The sequence below is a fragment of the Apteryx mantelli genome, chromosome 29 (genome assembly GCF_036417845.1).
Source record: "Apteryx mantelli isolate bAptMan1 chromosome 29, bAptMan1.hap1, whole genome shotgun sequence".
Lineage (NCBI taxonomy): Eukaryota > Metazoa > Chordata > Aves > Apterygiformes > Apterygidae > Apteryx > Apteryx mantelli.
In genome coordinates this window covers 2154869-2171414 of record NC_090006.1, presented here as the reverse complement: position 1 = coordinate 2171414, position 16546 = coordinate 2154869, and the positions used below count along the sequence as shown (strand labels likewise).

Below are 16546 nucleotides of genomic sequence, written 5' to 3'. Positions count from 1 at the left end.
TTTCAGGTTTTGGATGAGGCACACGTTATTACCCTGCTCCTTTTAGAGGAGGAATGCCTGAAACATATTATTAAAGTGCATCTCTAAAGAACTTTGCTGTGATTCACATGCACAAAACCTTTCTTAATTTTATTAAATCAGCTGGACTGAAAATTCGCCCTGTCTCCCGAAGGCTGATCAGAATTGACACATGCAAAGACTTTTCCACTCCTGTGGCAATCGGGAGGGGAAAAGCAGTAGTCAACTCATTTTAAAAAAAACAAGTAGTGAGGCATCGCCTCTTCAGAGCATGCTCTCTAAGCAGAAGATACCAAGCCAGGCCTTGTCAAAACCTTTTCGTATTGCAGGACTTCAGGTTAATAAGCTCTGCGTCCACTTCTGTGCAGATTTCAGCACGGCCTTTTTATTTCTCAGCACCAAATGTACCATTCTGCAGTGACCTACATAGCGAGATGTAAGGTGGGTGCATCAGAAGCAGTCAGGTCAGCTTGCTTCTCAGCTGCAGAGAGTCTGCCTGAAAGGGCAGGGTGAAAAGCAAGGCAGCTAACCTCTTGTTTGCCTTGCCCTGCTGTAGTTTAGAACCACGCTGGGGATATAACTCCTTCCCGATGGCCCTCCTAGGCCATCCCAAGTCTTCCATATTTCTTCTCTGGGTGAAAATGGCCTGGGATGATACTGAGCAGGGAACAGAGGCAGGATAGAAGGGCCCAGGCAGTGGAGATGGAGTGCACAACTTTCTGCTCTTTGCATTCTGGTTTTTCCCTCTTTAAATCCAAGCAATAACTGGATTAGGACCCATTGACCAACTGATTTTTCACATCAATCCCAAGTGATACTGTTGTTTAACACTAGAAAATAATATTTTGAGTACTTATGGGTATGTCTGTGAACTCAGCACAAGACTGAGTTGATGAGGGAGAATAAAATCCGTTTGAGAAGTATCTTGATGTTCCTGAAGGGTTTGTAGTTGGACTCTCTTGGCAGACACTTAAACCAAACACACTTATTTTTCTCCTCTAGGTTTGAATGACAACTTTTACTCCCAGGGTCCTTGCTTTTTCCTTAGGAAATTAAGTTCCTTGTTTTGCTTGGTCTTGCTTTCCTTAGCTGAGCTGTGTATGTGTCACTGTAGAAAGAAATGAGAAAACCGGCACCACCCTATGGAAATGCCATCTCTGCTCATTAACCTGTTATGGGCTTTTTTAAATTGGGGGGGTGTGGGTGGGGTGTCTCTGTGTGTCTGCCTTTTCCCGCCCTCTTGGGATTGCAGAAGATGGGGCTGTGGGTTTGCTACTGCTTAACAGATCTGTTTGTTTAGCTGGTCTGTCTTCCTGGTCATAAGCCTGCCTTTTGCTGCGCTAAGCGGTCACATACCAGTAGAAGCAGTGGATTTTCAATGGAACTTCCTGTTAGTCAAGTTGGATTGCCCTGGCTCGCTCTGCTCGGGGTTGTGACCTCTTGGTTTGCACAGTGTAGGGTGAAGTTCCAGCCTGTGATTTTTGGGAGCTGGGTTCTGCTTCTACATCTGCTGACAGTAGGGCAGTGCTTAGGGGTTCACGTATATTGTGAAGCAACTGCCGTTTGAATTCTTAAGGGCTGTCTGTTTTCTCACATCTGGAGAAAGCGAAGCCCAAACTCCTGCACTGCAGAAGCCCTGTATCCCTTCGGAGATTTGACCTCAATTACATGGCGTCCACTGGAAGAGGTGCTGCTCTTCACCTTGCCCCAATCCATGCGCCTATATGACAGGATTCCTGCATGCCCTAATCTGTTTTCTTTTTTTAGCGCTGCCCGACTCTCGACCTTTACCCTTGAGCAAGTTGCTGAGACCAGTTGGCTGTGAAAAGCATGCATTAATAGCGATCTTGCCTCCAGAACTCCACCGTGGAAAGGGGAGAAGGCTTCCAGTTGTGCAACTGTAGTAATGCTGAAATACTGTAGACCAGTGACACTAATTTTTTTTTTTTTTTTCCTCCAGACTGTCCTTGATTCATGACTCTGAGGTCGGTTCCCCAGAACATAGCTGTTCTTTGAGCACGGCAGCTCTTCACCTTCAAGGACCTACCATTTTGCTTTCTCTCCTAGATGCAGGCACAAATAAGGCAACAGCAAAAACCTCAAACCACCCCCCCCGCGGCTGTGCAGGGGCAGAAGCTGGGCTCTCTCACCCCTCCGTCGTCACCGAAGACGCAGCGTGCAGGACACAGGAGGATTCTGAGCGATGTGACGCACAGCGCTGTGTTTGGGGTTCCAGCCAGCAAGTCTACCCAGCTCCTGCAGGCAGCTGCTGCTGAAGCCAGTCTCAACAAGTCCAAGTAGGTGGCCGATTGCTTGGCGTCAAAGCGTGTGGAGGGAGGAGATAGACAAGGCTTTTTGGATGCTTCCTAGGCCAAGCTCTGAGGCGAAGGTCGGCAGCAAACTCTGGTCTAAATGAGCCTTTGTCTCCCCAAGACCACGGTTCAGTGCTTGGCAGGAAGCTGCTGGAAGCTGCCCAAGGGCAGAGGTCCTCCTGAGTGTTTCTGCTCTCCCAAAATATTAAGCTAACTGGGCTTCCACATGGATCACAAATGCTAGTCTTACTTCCACTGTTCCACCAGTAGCCCTGGTGCCTGCTTCATGCTTGCTGCATAGCGCCGGTTCTTCCCCAGGAGTACGTGCTACATCACATTTATAGTATCTACAGGCAGGAAGCCTCCACATAGATGTTGCAGGAAATTGTTTCAAATGGTGTATTTATGGTACTTTTTTAATTCCTGACATCAGCAGGATGCTCAGACATGATTATGAGCAGATAAGGCAAGCTGGTCCCAGCCTTTTGGATGTGCAAAGTGCAGTAACTTGGGCTAAGTGTTTTAAGAAGGAAGTGATTATAACACAGTAGCTCAGAACAGATCGTAGTGCTGGCCAGAGAATTTCAGACTGGTTATTAATAATCATGTCCAGGTCTGCTTCTACTACACCCTCGGGTTCCCCAAGGACCTCGCAACAGAATGTGTATAACCCGCCCGATGTCTCCACGTGGAATCCGTTTGATGATGACAACTTCTCCAAGCTCACAGCTGAGGAGCTGCTGAACAAGGACTTTGCAAAGCTGGGTGATGGTAGGTTCATGGAGAGGGTTTAATACCAGCCTGCTATTAAACAGGAAGGTGGTGTGGAATGATGATGCTTTCAGTCAGATGCTGCCTGGGTGCTCCCATGCTGTCATGGTCAGCTCTGCCTGTAAGAGCTAAATCCTTCCAGTCTCCCTTTTTCTCTGTCCCTGCCCTGCTTGCTGAGCAACTGCAATTAAACAAGCAATATTCTCAAAGGGAGTGGTACTTGCTGCTTTTAATGTGGCCCTGATCAGTTTGTTGTAGAAGCTACAGTTTAAACTGTGCTTCATCTGCAACTTCTGCAAATTTTGATTTGCAAGGAGGGACTTAAGTATGGAAATAGTTCCCTAAAAGTACAGGTAAGTAAGCAACCTTCAGAATGGAAGTCTCTCCCCTAAATCTGCATCTGGCCTTTCAGGGAAAGCTCCAGAAAAGATGGGCGGTTCTACAGAGAATCTGATTCCAGGTTTCCAGCCAGCTTCTGCTGCGCCCCAGGTGGATGCGTTTGGTGGCTCTTCTTTCACTTCTGGATCAGGTGAGTTTGTGAGTATGTCCTAGAGGGCTATGCCCTCAACAAGCACAGCAGTCAAACAGCAGCTTTTGTCATAGCCTTTTTGGAGGGAAGATAAAACTGATACAAACTCCAAATTGACTTGTGAATGGTGAAGGCAAGAAGTTTTGTACTGGCTGTGCAGTCTGGCTTCTAGAGACCAGGAGTCCTTGGCTGGTCTAAGGAGCTTTATTGCAGATGTCTGTGTGTGTGTGACCCCGTCCGGTCTCTCCTTTGGTACCTGGGTACCAAGGTTCTACCCTAAGCAGCCCTTTCTATGCTGAAAAATCTCTGTGAGTGCTGCTGCTTGTTTATAGTTCTTCAGCATCTCACTGAATGCAGTGAAGACCTGGAAAACTGCCAGCAGCAGCCCTAAGTGTAAGTAATCCTCTCCCCATCTTATGCAGCCCTTCTTACCAGTGAAAACTGCAACCGTGTGGCGATGCTGCTTCATTAAGCATACCAACCCTTGTAGAGAGGCATCCTGGCAAGAGACTGAAGAATCCTTTTGCGGGGCAAGAAGTGACAAATCCATTTATGCTTATTTCTATTTATAATAAGAGATTTAGCGGAGCTTATAACTGAGCTTGGTATTGTTGGCTCTTACCTGAGAGTTAAGGAGTTGAAATAGATGACGCAAGGGTTCTCTAGGGAGTTACTTTGTGACTTTCACAGAGCACTGAACAGCTGGACAACTCACTGTGTTGTTCCACCAGCTGTTAGAGATGCTGAGCAGCAACAGCTCCAGATTCAGCTGTAAGGTAGCTTCTGTGAAGCCTGAGAAGTGTCCATACGTCCTGGGCTTTCTGGACACTGTAGCATGTTCAATTCTCTTCTGGTTTTTGTCTTTAAAATTTGCTCCTTGACTCTCTTGCCCTGAGGTCTGGGCTCTTTAGAAAGGTGCCTCAGAAATTCTCTCGGTTGTTGCACTGGGACAGGCACTTCTAGCCCTTTTCTTTTTCTCTTTGCTTAGATATGAGCTACAAATCTAGTCCTAAGCCTCTCTGGTACAAGATGCCATACACTTCATTTTAGACAGCCCCCTCCAGAGCGTGGGGGCTGACCTGCTGTCTGTCCTTTGGCATTTCACCTCTCGTGCTGCTGTAAAGTGCAAGAATAGTACTTCCCTTTCAAGGAATGTTTTGAGATCTATGGGTTAAAAATTGCACTGGAGAGCTACATGGTAATAGGGTTTCTGTCTTTTTCCCTAGCAACGTAAGCTTGTTGTGAGTGTGCATGTGTGGTGTTCTTCCCAGGCCATGGCTGGGACTCTCTGATATTGAGCTGTGTCTCAGTGCTGAGTTTTTCTGCTTGATGTTTTCTGCTTTTCTCTCTTCTCTTTTGTTTCACTTTGCCCTATCTCTTCCTGGTTATCCAGCTGAAAAAACGAAAGACATTCTGAGTTTGGACACTAGCCCTCCTCTTCTGACTGTGCCTGATCCTTTCATTCCTCTCCCATTATCCGACACACCAGGTAACTGGAATTGAGGTTTATGGGGTGGGGATTGTTGCCATTTGCTTTGTATTCTTAATCTTCCGGTTTTATTTCTAGGCACACCTGAAATCCTGGCCCCTTGTCAATAGTGCTAGGCACTGGCAGGCTCTGCATGGTGGTGTAAACGTCACTGAGCACAAAAGAGCTCTTAGTTTTCACGGCAGCCCCTTGAGTTATCAGGTTGTTTCTAATGCTAATAATACCGGTGTCTTTAAAGGTTCAGTATTCAAAGCTAAAAATATTAACTGGGTAATTATCTGTGCTCACCTAAGCCACTTTCAAATTGGCTTCCAGTTTTGAAATTGTAGTTTCCATTATTGCTGTTAATCTTTCTTTGCCGTAAGAGTCAGTGTTTCTTTGGCTTCCTAGCTCTATTGCAAATCCTGTGCTTCATGTGAAGCAAAAGTTAACATATAACCTTTTCTGATTTGGCAAAATTTCTTAGTGCAGTTGGTAGCTATTTCCATTTACTTTGCAGTACTACTTAAATGTCTCTTCCATGTGCGCATTTCTGACTGCAGCAGCCAGCACTTTTTAGCACAAGATTATGTAAGTGCTTAGGAGCTTATTTGCAAATCAGTGGGATTTGGAATATGGGCATGTTTTATCTTAGAGTTTCTCTAAGCCCTGTGGTGAATGTGTGTGTGACGGGTCCCTTCATGTCAGTTAGCCCCAGAGGACAAGTGTCTCACCCTTGTTCTCAGCTCAAGCTGTGGAGTTGCTGGTGGTTTGACTGTAGAGGACCCAAACTGCAAACCCGCGTGCTCATAAAGACAGTGTCTATGCATGGAAAGCTAAGAAATCAGGAAAAAGGAAAGTCTTAATTTTTTTTTTTTTTTTTTTAAGAGTTGTGTGGAACTTCCTCCATTCTGGTTGAGGTTCAAAGAGCAGGAGAAATGTGTTACAGCTGAAAAGTGATTTCACTCATAAATGGTGCAGTTTGGGAAATTCTGGCTGCACAAACCGTATTATGAAGCAGAACTTATTGACACTCTTTCTCTCTTACATGAGCACTTGAAAGGAGCTGACCTGCCCAGCCACAATTTGATAAGGACCTAACGAAGGTAGATAATTCTGCACTGCTTTTTTCCCCAAGTGCGATTGGAAACATTTGCTTTTCTAGCTTGAATTCTGCCAGCCCAGACTACTATTCAGTTCTTTGCCAGTGTGCTCAACACAAACGGTTACACACTGAGCCAGTTGTTTTTCTTACTGCCTGTTGAATTTTGATGTAGCACAACCATATGAAGCAGCAGTCACAGCCTTAGCTGCAGGAGCTCCCAGATTCTTCTTATCACAGAAATCACTGCGGAGAAATTGCCTTTCAAGCCTGCTCTTGGGTGCAAATAATCAGAGTAGCAGTTGTCGGCAGTTGTTGCGGTGCTGGTTGCTTGTGCCACAGATCTGTCCCTGACTGGTGGCGTATCTGTACAGGCAGGTGCTAAACCTTATTTTGCTAATCTTATTGCCTGCATGTGACTGATCCTGTTGAGTTCGGTGAATCTGCTGCCGTGTGGGCAAAGTTGGGGGCAAGGGCATCAACAGCGTCTGTTTCTTGTTGGTTCGCTGCAGGTTACCGTAGTGACAGCTCTCTGGTTTTATTTATTTATTTATTTTTCATATAAAACCTGCTCAGGCCAGAGGCTCATGAATGTTTCCAAGGGCTGGAGCTGCAAGCTTATCCTTGGTTCTGAAAAGTGAGAGGGGTTGTCTGTGCTTATGAAGTCAACAGCAAAGATAATCCTGGATTTGGAGTCAGATTTTTCGATGCGTGTGTGTCTGTCGTGCAGAACAGAGTTGTCTTTGTTCTGTTGTGCCTGCGTTACCTGTGCCGCATGCCTGGTACTGAAACATCCCCACAGCCAGCCGAGAGGACTCGGACGCAAGGGATGTGCTGACCTGTGCGTGAAAGCCGTTTTTAACTGTGCCCCTTGGGTCAGCAGAGCTGGGATTGACGCAGGCCTCTTAGTATATAGCATCTCCAATTGCACATTTCCAAACTACCTTAGTTTTCTGCCGAAACAGCTGAATGTGTTTTTAAATGCTTGCTAAGTAATTGCTTTCTGTTTGGCATATTTTTATTTCTGAAGAGATCCTGGTAGCAAACCCATTGCTCTGAAAACATTTTACCTCTGTCCTTTTTTTAGACTTTGAGCATGGATAGTCCTTTCAGGAGTAAAAGCGTGAGCCTGTACCCCTTGGTTACAAGAGTAGTTCTGTTTAGCGAGGCTTTTGCTACAGGCATAAGTGGAGCTTTTATTCCCCCCCAATTGCCATACAGAGCCAGTTTTGTCTGGGCTCTAAACCTGCAACAGCTGAGGGTCTGGCTAGAAGCTCAGCTTCTTTTTTTGCTTAAGCCCCAAACTTGCTGTCTTTGCTGGCACCTGAGGGTGCAGGTGGCCTCACTTGAATGCTGGCTGGAGACCTTGTGCCTTCACACCCTTCCTCTGTATGCTTAGAAGGACAGACAAGCCTTGCTATGACAGATCCCTGAGAAACAAGCGGATGATGCTTAACCCATTACAGATAGCCATGGGTTGCATCCCCAGATGGCCTAAATATGTTCAGATGGAGGAGCACGCTTCCAGGGAGGCACAGCCAACAGATTCTGCTTTCAGTATGACTGCTCACATCTAGCTTTAGCAAGATCATATTCTCAGCTCTGTGAAGTCAGTTAAATGTACAGCAAAGACAAACCTTGGACACTAGCTTCTAGCAGACCGCGCTATTTCTGTGGATTGTGGTGTTGGAGATGTGCAATTTCCTAGAGGAAGTCATGTTTTCACTTGCTTAATCTGTTATAGATAACTTTTTTCCTTAGGAGTGGTCCTAGGGAGCAGGTGACATGGCTTCTAATAGAAGGCAGCAATATTAACTCTGAACAGTAATCAAGGGAAAACAGAATGGTTTTTGGTACGTTTTTGTTCTTAGTATGTTCCAGCCATACACAATGGCTGCAATTGCTAATGGAAATGTAACTGGTAAAAGGAGCTGGCAAGAGGGGTGTAAAAATATGGCAAAACATCTGTTAAAATAAGGAAAAATGAAATATTCGTGCTGAAAACATTTTTTTTGGTGCCTGTGTAGGAAAATGAGCCAAGTTCTTAATAAGCTTATTGCAGGCTTCACTGCTGATTAATCCTAATGGAGTATTTGATCAGAAGGGTAATTTTTCTGCTGCGCGTGGCTACTTAATATCTATCAGTACAAATTTAGCTCACGCTATTATGGAAAGCTAAATTTTGCATAGGGTATTCTGGAGGCTTTCAATTGAACTGAGTAACGAAGCTTCAAGGCAGATCTCTCTTTTTGTCTTTAAGGCTTCCCCCTGTGAATAGACCTAAGTCGAGGTTCTTCATGCCCTGTATGTACAGTGCTTGTTTCTTTTGACTTAATTTCCATTGGTATGAATGGGCTTGGCCCTAGCCCCAACAACCTGCTTTCCAGAAGTATTTAATCACCGTTTTGACCCACAGCATGTGAATATTTCTGCTCTTAGCCTGTGTCTGTTATTAATGTCCCAAATTGAAAATGAAGTGCTGTGTTAACCCACGCTCGTCAGTCACCCGGTGTTAGGATGCATTTAAAACCGTTCCTGGTGCTTTTCACTCTAGAAACACCTGTTTAGATGAACAAGTTTTTGAATATCGGACATGGGCCCAGTGAAATGCCCTCTGAAATATTGCCAAAAATATTTCTTTCCAATTCGTTGAGTGTTTGTGGCTTCCCCTCTTTCTCATCAGTTCCAGATGATTTTTGCTCCCTAGGTACCCTGTGCTATCAGCAGTCCTGGCTTATTCCACCTGCTCTCTGCAGAAGTGGATAGAGGTGAGGTGATGGGTGTGGGCCCTCGGCAGAGCAGGCAGAAAAGGTCTTGAGCGGCGGTGCTGAGGCGTGAGAGTTGCGAGAGAGCTCTGCTCCCCCACCTTGCAACTCCCCCAGGCTGCGGGCTGCACCGCACTGATTCACGTGTGGGCTGAGTCCGCGTTCGCGCGGGGCAGCTTGGTGGCTTCTCTGCGGCAGCACCTAGCAAAATATTGTCTCTGCACAATGAGCCAATCATGTATTCCCCTTTCTTCTTCAAATGTGTGGGGTTTTTATAAACATATTTACACAGCCATTTATTCCCTGCAGTAATTCAACATCTTAACTACAGTTGAGAGACGAATGTGTCTTTGGTGTAGCTAGTTATTTGTTTGAAGAACAGCAACACCCAGCCGCCCCTCTGACAGTAACTGCTCATTGTCTTTGCTATAATGGAAAGTATGATAAGAGACATTCCCCATCCTGCTGAGCTAAATAAACATGCAGACGTAGCTGGAGAAGCAAACTTGGCCAAGAAAGCATACATGTGCCATCTGGGCACACACTGGATTCTCATTTTTGATGAAAAGGCAAACAGCATTGCTTATTAAAGAGTCATTGTCATGTTGGAATTCTCTAAGGCTTTTAAGTAGCACTTTAAGGATGATTTTTGCCTTTTTGTTTCCTTCAGATGCTCGTAGATTTCTGTGTTTTTACATGTTAGTAAATCTGAAAAGCTACTTTTCAGGACTAGGAAAGTACATAACTTGTAGTGCAGTTTCAAAACAAAAAGTATGTATCCGCAGCCTTGGCATGTTTCTAGTGCCAGCTATCAAAATGTATGGACCTGACATCTGTTCTTGCTAAACACATAATCAGCTTAAAAAAAAAAAGAGAGGTTTTAAGCAAAACTGGATTTTTTTTTTTTTCTTTCCTCATTGCCTTCTAATGCATGGCCTTCGGGAACTGGGTTTCCAAGCTTTCTCAGCAGTGGCAAGAATGCAGCGCTCCGAACTGGAGGTGAATTTCATGCCATTGCAACACCTGAAGAAATGGAAACATGGAAGAATCGTGAAAGGTTGAGATCAAATTGCTGATACTGGCAGCTTCCAGCACCTGGAAGCAGGAATTAAGACTCAAGTCACTGACATCCTTGTCAAAACACACAAGTTCAGCTGCTTTAACAGTGCTGTTATCACTACTGTAGTAGGGCCCTTTTATTGTTTGGCACAACTTAGGTATTTGATCAGAATGCTTTTAAGCAGCGTAACTCCCCCCACCCTGGCCTGTGTATTCTGAAAATATAGCTGCACCCACCCATGTCAGGATATTTATAACTATTTTAATAGAAAATCTTAATAAGAACTCATATTGGTACCAGGATGACATGTAGACAGCTTAAAGTACTTGCAGGCATGCACATGCACATGTGGATGTGTATTAACAACTTGTTTACATCTTGAGTTGGGAAAATGCAGAGGGTGAATTATACATTTAGTAACTCGATGAATTAATTGCAGTACTATTAACTGAGAGTACCAATAGACGTTTTGAAGATTTGGAGCAACAAAGCGCATGGATCACTTGAACCCCAGTTAATTGAGTGTAAATAGTATCTAGAATTGTGTCTGCCTGGGGTTGACTTTGATCGGAAGCTGTGTTACTTGACGAATATTTCTGAGATCATTAATGTTGAACTAAAATAGTTTGCTTTTGATCTCTTAAGGAGCTACTGTTGAACACTGTCCTACTCTTCTCTATGGTGTTAAAAAAAAAATCATGTTTTTTAAAGAATGTCACTTGCTATATTATTTCCTTCTTTCTCCCTGTGCTATGTTTAAAAAAAAAAAAAATCAATTCCCTTTGGCAGAAACTCCACTGGGAAAATTGAAGTCTAGTGGCCTCCCTTGATTAGTCCTAGTCTTCTGAAGCTGAATAATGTGGAAGGTTTCCTTTAATCTTTAATACTTGATCAATCAATAGGAAGAAATCTTCCTGAGTGACTAATCTATACCTCGGTAATTTGCCCTCCCACTCATAGCACAGTTGACTTGGCAGGATTTTTACAACCTTGTCTTTCTTTCTCAGTTGACATCCGAAGAAAAGAACTCTGCTGTGTGCTCTATTGAATTATCTTTCTTTTTGCTATTCCTCCGCAGTACATGAGTGAGTAACGTTCCTACTGTGTGCAGTGCCTGGCTGGTGGAGATCTTTGGCTTTGAGATGTTGCATTTTGATTGTTCAGTGTTACCAAAGTGTGACAGATTTTTTTTTTTTTTTTTGCCCTCTGCTCCCTTTTTTTTAACTTGCAAATCTCTTGGAAATCTTTATTCGTTTCTTTCTAATAGCCTGCTGTAACTAAAAACATATTTAGCTCCCCCATGTCTTGATTTTTTTTTTATTTTTATTTTTTTATAACTGCAACTGTTTTTGAGATGCTTTCTGCATATACTTTGTTGTTCAAGGGTTGTATCAGCAAGTACAAACGCAGCATGCCAACTTACAGTCTTTGGCGGTGGCGGTATTGCAGATGTGAAGTCTGTGCAAATTGACTAATTGTACATCTCAAGTATCTGATACGTGCGTGTGTTGAAGAAACAGGATCTGAAGAAAAAGGCCAAAATAGCCTCACTGGATGTAAATCCAGAGTAATTCTGCTGATGCTAGGTGGCATTACACCCTTTTTATATTGGTGCAAATCAGAGGAAAAGCTCTCCCTTTCATTCTGTGAAGAAGGGATTTGGTTTTCCAAGCTACCAACATCTGCCACTTGGGGTGGCCTGTGAGAGCTGTTAGATGTAGGCTATACTCTTGCTTTGCTTTCACTGGGTTGTGTTTTGCTTATTTTGACTATGATAGGAAAAAAAAAAAATTTCTTACTGCGTGGATCTGGAAACTTAGGAAGAAAGTAAAACATTCACCTGAAAAGCAGCTGTGTGCAGCTGGGCTTGAGCTCTGGGAAGGGTTGATAGAGCACTTTGTATTTCCTCCTGCATGCTTTTGAGCTTTGAGACCTTCTTAAGGTTTGATAATGAACCTCGCTTACTCAGCCAACATCCTTACTAATTGATGCAAAGCCCTCAGCAGAAGCACTACACAAACTTGCTGCCATCCTGTCAGGAATGAAAATGGGCAAAGTGGAAAACCTGACAAAATGAAATACAAAAGGTCAGATCAATCCTGAACTTGAGTCAAGCCTGCTTTGCCTGTGACCATCTGACAGACTTGGAGTAGGCTGTATGGGGGAAAGGATATCTCCAACAGGCAACCTCGTGTGGGAGCGTGGTTATCAGTTGAAGAGCACGCTTCCTAGGTGGAGTTTGATAAAGGCCATTTTTGCGGGCCCTTCAGGAGCTGTAAGATAGACAATACCTTTGTGTTGGATTATATTTCCTTAACCTTGTTTGTCCTTGGATTTGTATATCCACATCTGAATAATCTGAATCTGTCTATTGGATTTGAGGCAGGAGAACCTCTGATACTATAAAACTCTAAAATTAACAGCATGGTGCTTGGTGCAGACTGTTTTGCCCTGTTATGCTCAAGCCTTTGAGCTCTGAACGTGCACAAAACTTGCTATTATGGGCCCTGAAATTGCAACGTGGAAGAGTTTGTTACACTGCTGTTAACGTTGTTTGTTGCAGAACCAATCTTTCCCCTCGTTACCCTTTTCGAAGTACAGATTGTGGTTGTGTGCCCACATGCAGTGAGAGTCACAGGATTCTAGCACTGTTTTAGCACAAGTCCCCTTTGATTTTCCTCCAGTAGAAGATCTTTGCTAAGGGAATGGCAGGTGGGACATAACGTTTAAATGAAGTCCATACCTGAGGCTGTAGCCATGATCTCCTCCATGAATGGCAGATATGTGCTACGTTGCTGTTTGCTTTATTGGCGGAGTCCATTCTGCAGTTGATGATTACTTCATATATGCATGTCTTGCAACGGTTGTTTGTACAGATAACACAAATGAGACCAGTAATCATGCCCCCCCCCCTTTTTTTTCCCTCCCTCTTTTGCACTGCTGGTTTTTCACCATCTCAACCGTGACTTCACTTGCAGGTGAAGCTGCTTTTCTCTTGGAAATGAAAATTAAACTTCCACTAGAGAATTGCTCTGGTAGGAGGACCAAAACTGCAGCTCAGTATCACAAGAGAGCCTGGTTTTCTTTCAAGGTCTGCATACAGTTGAACTGCACCTGCCTAATATCCATGTGCAGGGAAACAGTCTAGTGCATGAAGTTTCCTCCTTGGGTTACTGCTTTGACTGTTGGAGCAGTGGTGGAACAGAGACCTGAGAGCTGGATTTACTTGCCACTGCCAAGGCATGTAGCGTTCTTGGACTTAGGAATGTCTGTGGATTCAGAAACATTTCCCTTAGTGCGCATGTGTATGTTTTTAATAAGCATGTTGTGGTAAAGAAAACGAAACTAACTCTTATAGAAAAGGTATTCCTGTTATCTAATGTAGAACCATAGATTCCTCTGGGTCTTCACTAACTTTTCAAGCTCCTTTGCTGTTAAACATGAGTTTTCACTTAAAGTAGCTCTGCTGTTCTTCTACTTTAGCTCTTATTTCTAGTGGTTAATACAGGATGCAACACAAAATAGAAATCAGATAAACTAATTGCTAGGCCCTCAAAACCTACTGAGGTGTCTGGTGTCTGCTTACTCATTCATCCTGACAACTTTGTGTTGAGTTTCTCAGCCTTGCTCAAAAGGGATCAAGTTCCTTTTAAAACATGCACTAAGAGATGTGGTGGCTACCTGTAACAGCATTGACAGAACCAGTGATGAAGGAAACAAAGGAAATCTCATGAGACAAGTAACAAAATATAACAAAGAACCACTGACTGTCTAAAGCATCCCATAAAACAGGTTGAGCCTTGGGGACAGGAGGGAAAGCTAAGACACAGAGAAAAGAATCCCGTGTTTATTGTCATGATTTCTATGCGTTTAAAAAGTGTGGCTGAGCTCAATATGCAGCTTCTTACTGCCTAACCAAGAGAGAATTCCACAGTGTTACACAGCAAGTCTGCAGCGATGAAAAAGGAGGAGACTGTTTGGAAAGGTAAGATTGAAGGCGAGGGTCTTCAAGGAGCAAAACACTTGGAATTTGGTTCATGAAGGGAATAGTTTCAGGTACCGTATGTGTGCTTTTGAAGATACAGGCTGATTCAAGTGCCTTGAGAAGAGCTGGGCACTGGCACACAGGCCCTCTCTAAGAGCCTTGCTTTGCAAGGAGTATCTTAGGCCTGAATCTCTAAAATGTGAATACATTCAAAACACACACACACATACCACTTTATGGTTCTACAACCTTCATCTTGAAGTAGGAGCCAAACTCAACCTGGAGCTGCACAACTGAGAGCCTATCCATAATTTCTCCCACAATTGTGTTCTGTGCCTTGCTATCTGGATTAAGTGATTTAAAATGCTGTTTAAATCAACTGTACTTGGGATGGATACCTGTTATCCTGGCAGTTCCCTCCCTACTAGGAAAAATTGTTGAGCATGTTCCCTGACTTCTTGTCCCCAGGGGTGTCTCTTGTGTTGTGTTTTCCCAACAGGCTATAATCAGTTCCTGTCTGCTTTCCTGGAGCCACCCCTGTTAGCCCATTTTTGATAGCATCGCTACCTCTCTCTTTTGGCCAAGCCTCTCAGCTCATCCAAGGAAAGAGCCCCCCCTTTGTGCAGCTGAGAAGCCAAGGGTGATGCCTCTACAGTTGGGGTGCATTTTTCTTTGGCAAATTTGGTCTTAAGAAAAACTGGGTTTTCCTTGTAGAGTTGGGAAGGCTTCAAGTACATGCAAGGCTGCTGTCCCCATCAGGGTTTCCCTTTTAGTTGACCTTCTTCAGGCCTTTACTCATAAAACAGCTGCCTTTCGGTTCCCTTTTTAGATTCCCTTTCCCTCATGGTTGCCTTAGTGTGCTGGCTTGTGAAGTTTGTCATGGGAAGCAGAATTTGTCCTGCTCTGAATAAATAGTTCCAAAGCCACCAGGTCATTTTCTTATTTATATCAGGCAATAAAAATGATGGATACTATTATAATGTACCTAACAATGCAACTTAAGCTTTTCTTTGACTTTCTCACTGTGATAAGTCTTTTGAATAGCTGTATTCCGGAGCCTATATTTTTGTACATTTTCTTTGGATAATAAATAATAATTCCAGACTTTGAACTCAAAACAATAATAGTGTAGATGTAAAAGTGTTGTAAAGGCATGGCTGTGGCATGCCGTAGCTCGTGCTAATGTCAGATTATACATGCAGTCATTGCAGCAAGCTGAAACGGCCAGATTTGTCCACATGGAGCAAATTTTATCAGGGTTGTTCTACTGAAGGTGATTACTTCTAGCAAATCCTGAAAGTGTTCTTTAAGTGAAGAAACCCATAACTAAACTCATTATTGAAAGCGTGGTTAATATGATTGCAGAATCACTCATCCGCTAGATCATTAATTGAGATTAACTCTTTGAACAGGCAATCTAAATGTCTCTGTATGAAAGATAATGGAAACCATGGGAGTCACACTGCTGAGAATGACATGTCTGATTTGAAACCTGATATTTGAAATAACTGGTAACTAGACAGCTGTTTTAATCTAAGGGCAGATTCTCATATCTGACTCTGTAGTGTCTTAATGTTTTGTGGTTTTGCCAAAGCACTTAGGGGTCTCTAGGCATTTAATTCTTGAGTGAATAAATAATAATTGTATACCTAACTCTAGTGTCACGGGCTTCTGATAATCTGTTCCTTTTCTTCTCGTTACGTGAAGACTAACAAAAACCTTCCCAGTATATGCAGGTGAGAGGGAGAGGTTTCTCTCAGGTTTTCAGTGGGTCGTGACCTGTTAAGCCTTACTGCTTTGGGGAGGATTGAAAGAACTGCATGCTATTTTACAACTGCCTCTTAGGGAGAGCAACATGCAGTGGGCGAGGAAGGTTCTCAGATGTCTAGATGACTATGGCCACCCGGTGAATAGCTGCCCTGTCTTAATGTGCTCCAGTAACCTTAGTGGAAAGAGGTCCTGTAAGTGGTGGTGGTGGTGTTTGCACACACAGTTGTGCAGATGCTTTTCTGAGTCTGACATACTAGACTGAGTCCTTGAGTTGAGCACCTGATTAACGTAGTTTTTGTTTTGTTTTGTTTGTTTTTTTTTGCTTTTTCTCTGCTGCCTTCCTTCCTGCCTCCTTTTCCTGCTTAACCCAGAAAAACTGATTGAGGGACTCAAATCTCCTGAGACTGCGCTTCTGCTCCCTGATATCCTGCCTCTCGCTGACCCCTTCGGTAGCACCTCAGATGCTGTGAATGGTAAAAACAACCACCTCAGGGCCCCTCTCTCCTATGTCTTGTTCTGCTTGATAACTCTGCATGTTTGCCCCACTGGGCTCTGAAAACAGCAGCTGATCTTGGTGGAACACAATGTGATAGGAAGTTATGGATTATGCAGAGACGGGTATACCATTTTCCCCATGGGAATCACATCTGAATACTGAAGACTTGGAATATGTGTTCAAATCTAGGTTTACTCATCTGGCGCAATAACATGGCATAGTTGCACCTTCCGTGTTCTTGTGGTCTTGGGTATAAGAGTTATTTGTTGA

At 43.7% G+C, this 16546-nt stretch overlaps 1 protein-coding gene across 6 annotated transcripts in view; it reads left to right on the top strand.

Moving 5' to 3' along the window:
- Positions 1-16546, top strand: part of AAK1 (AP2 associated kinase 1) — an 82885-nt gene that overhangs the window by 44125 nt on the left and 22214 nt on the right. For 4 of the 6 annotated variants that reach the window (XM_067312479.1, XM_067312482.1, XM_067312483.1 and 1 more), the window contains exons 13-16: positions 2086-2315; positions 2944-3101; positions 3514-3630; positions 16152-16253. In XM_067312479.1, the coding sequence (XP_067168580.1) occupies positions 2086-2315; positions 2944-3101; positions 3514-3630; positions 16152-16253 (607 nt within the window). The remainder of the gene's footprint in view (positions 1-2085; positions 2316-2943; positions 3102-3513; positions 3631-16151; positions 16254-16546) is intronic. The other 2 variants (XM_067312480.1, XM_067312481.1) reach the window with 1 other exon arrangement.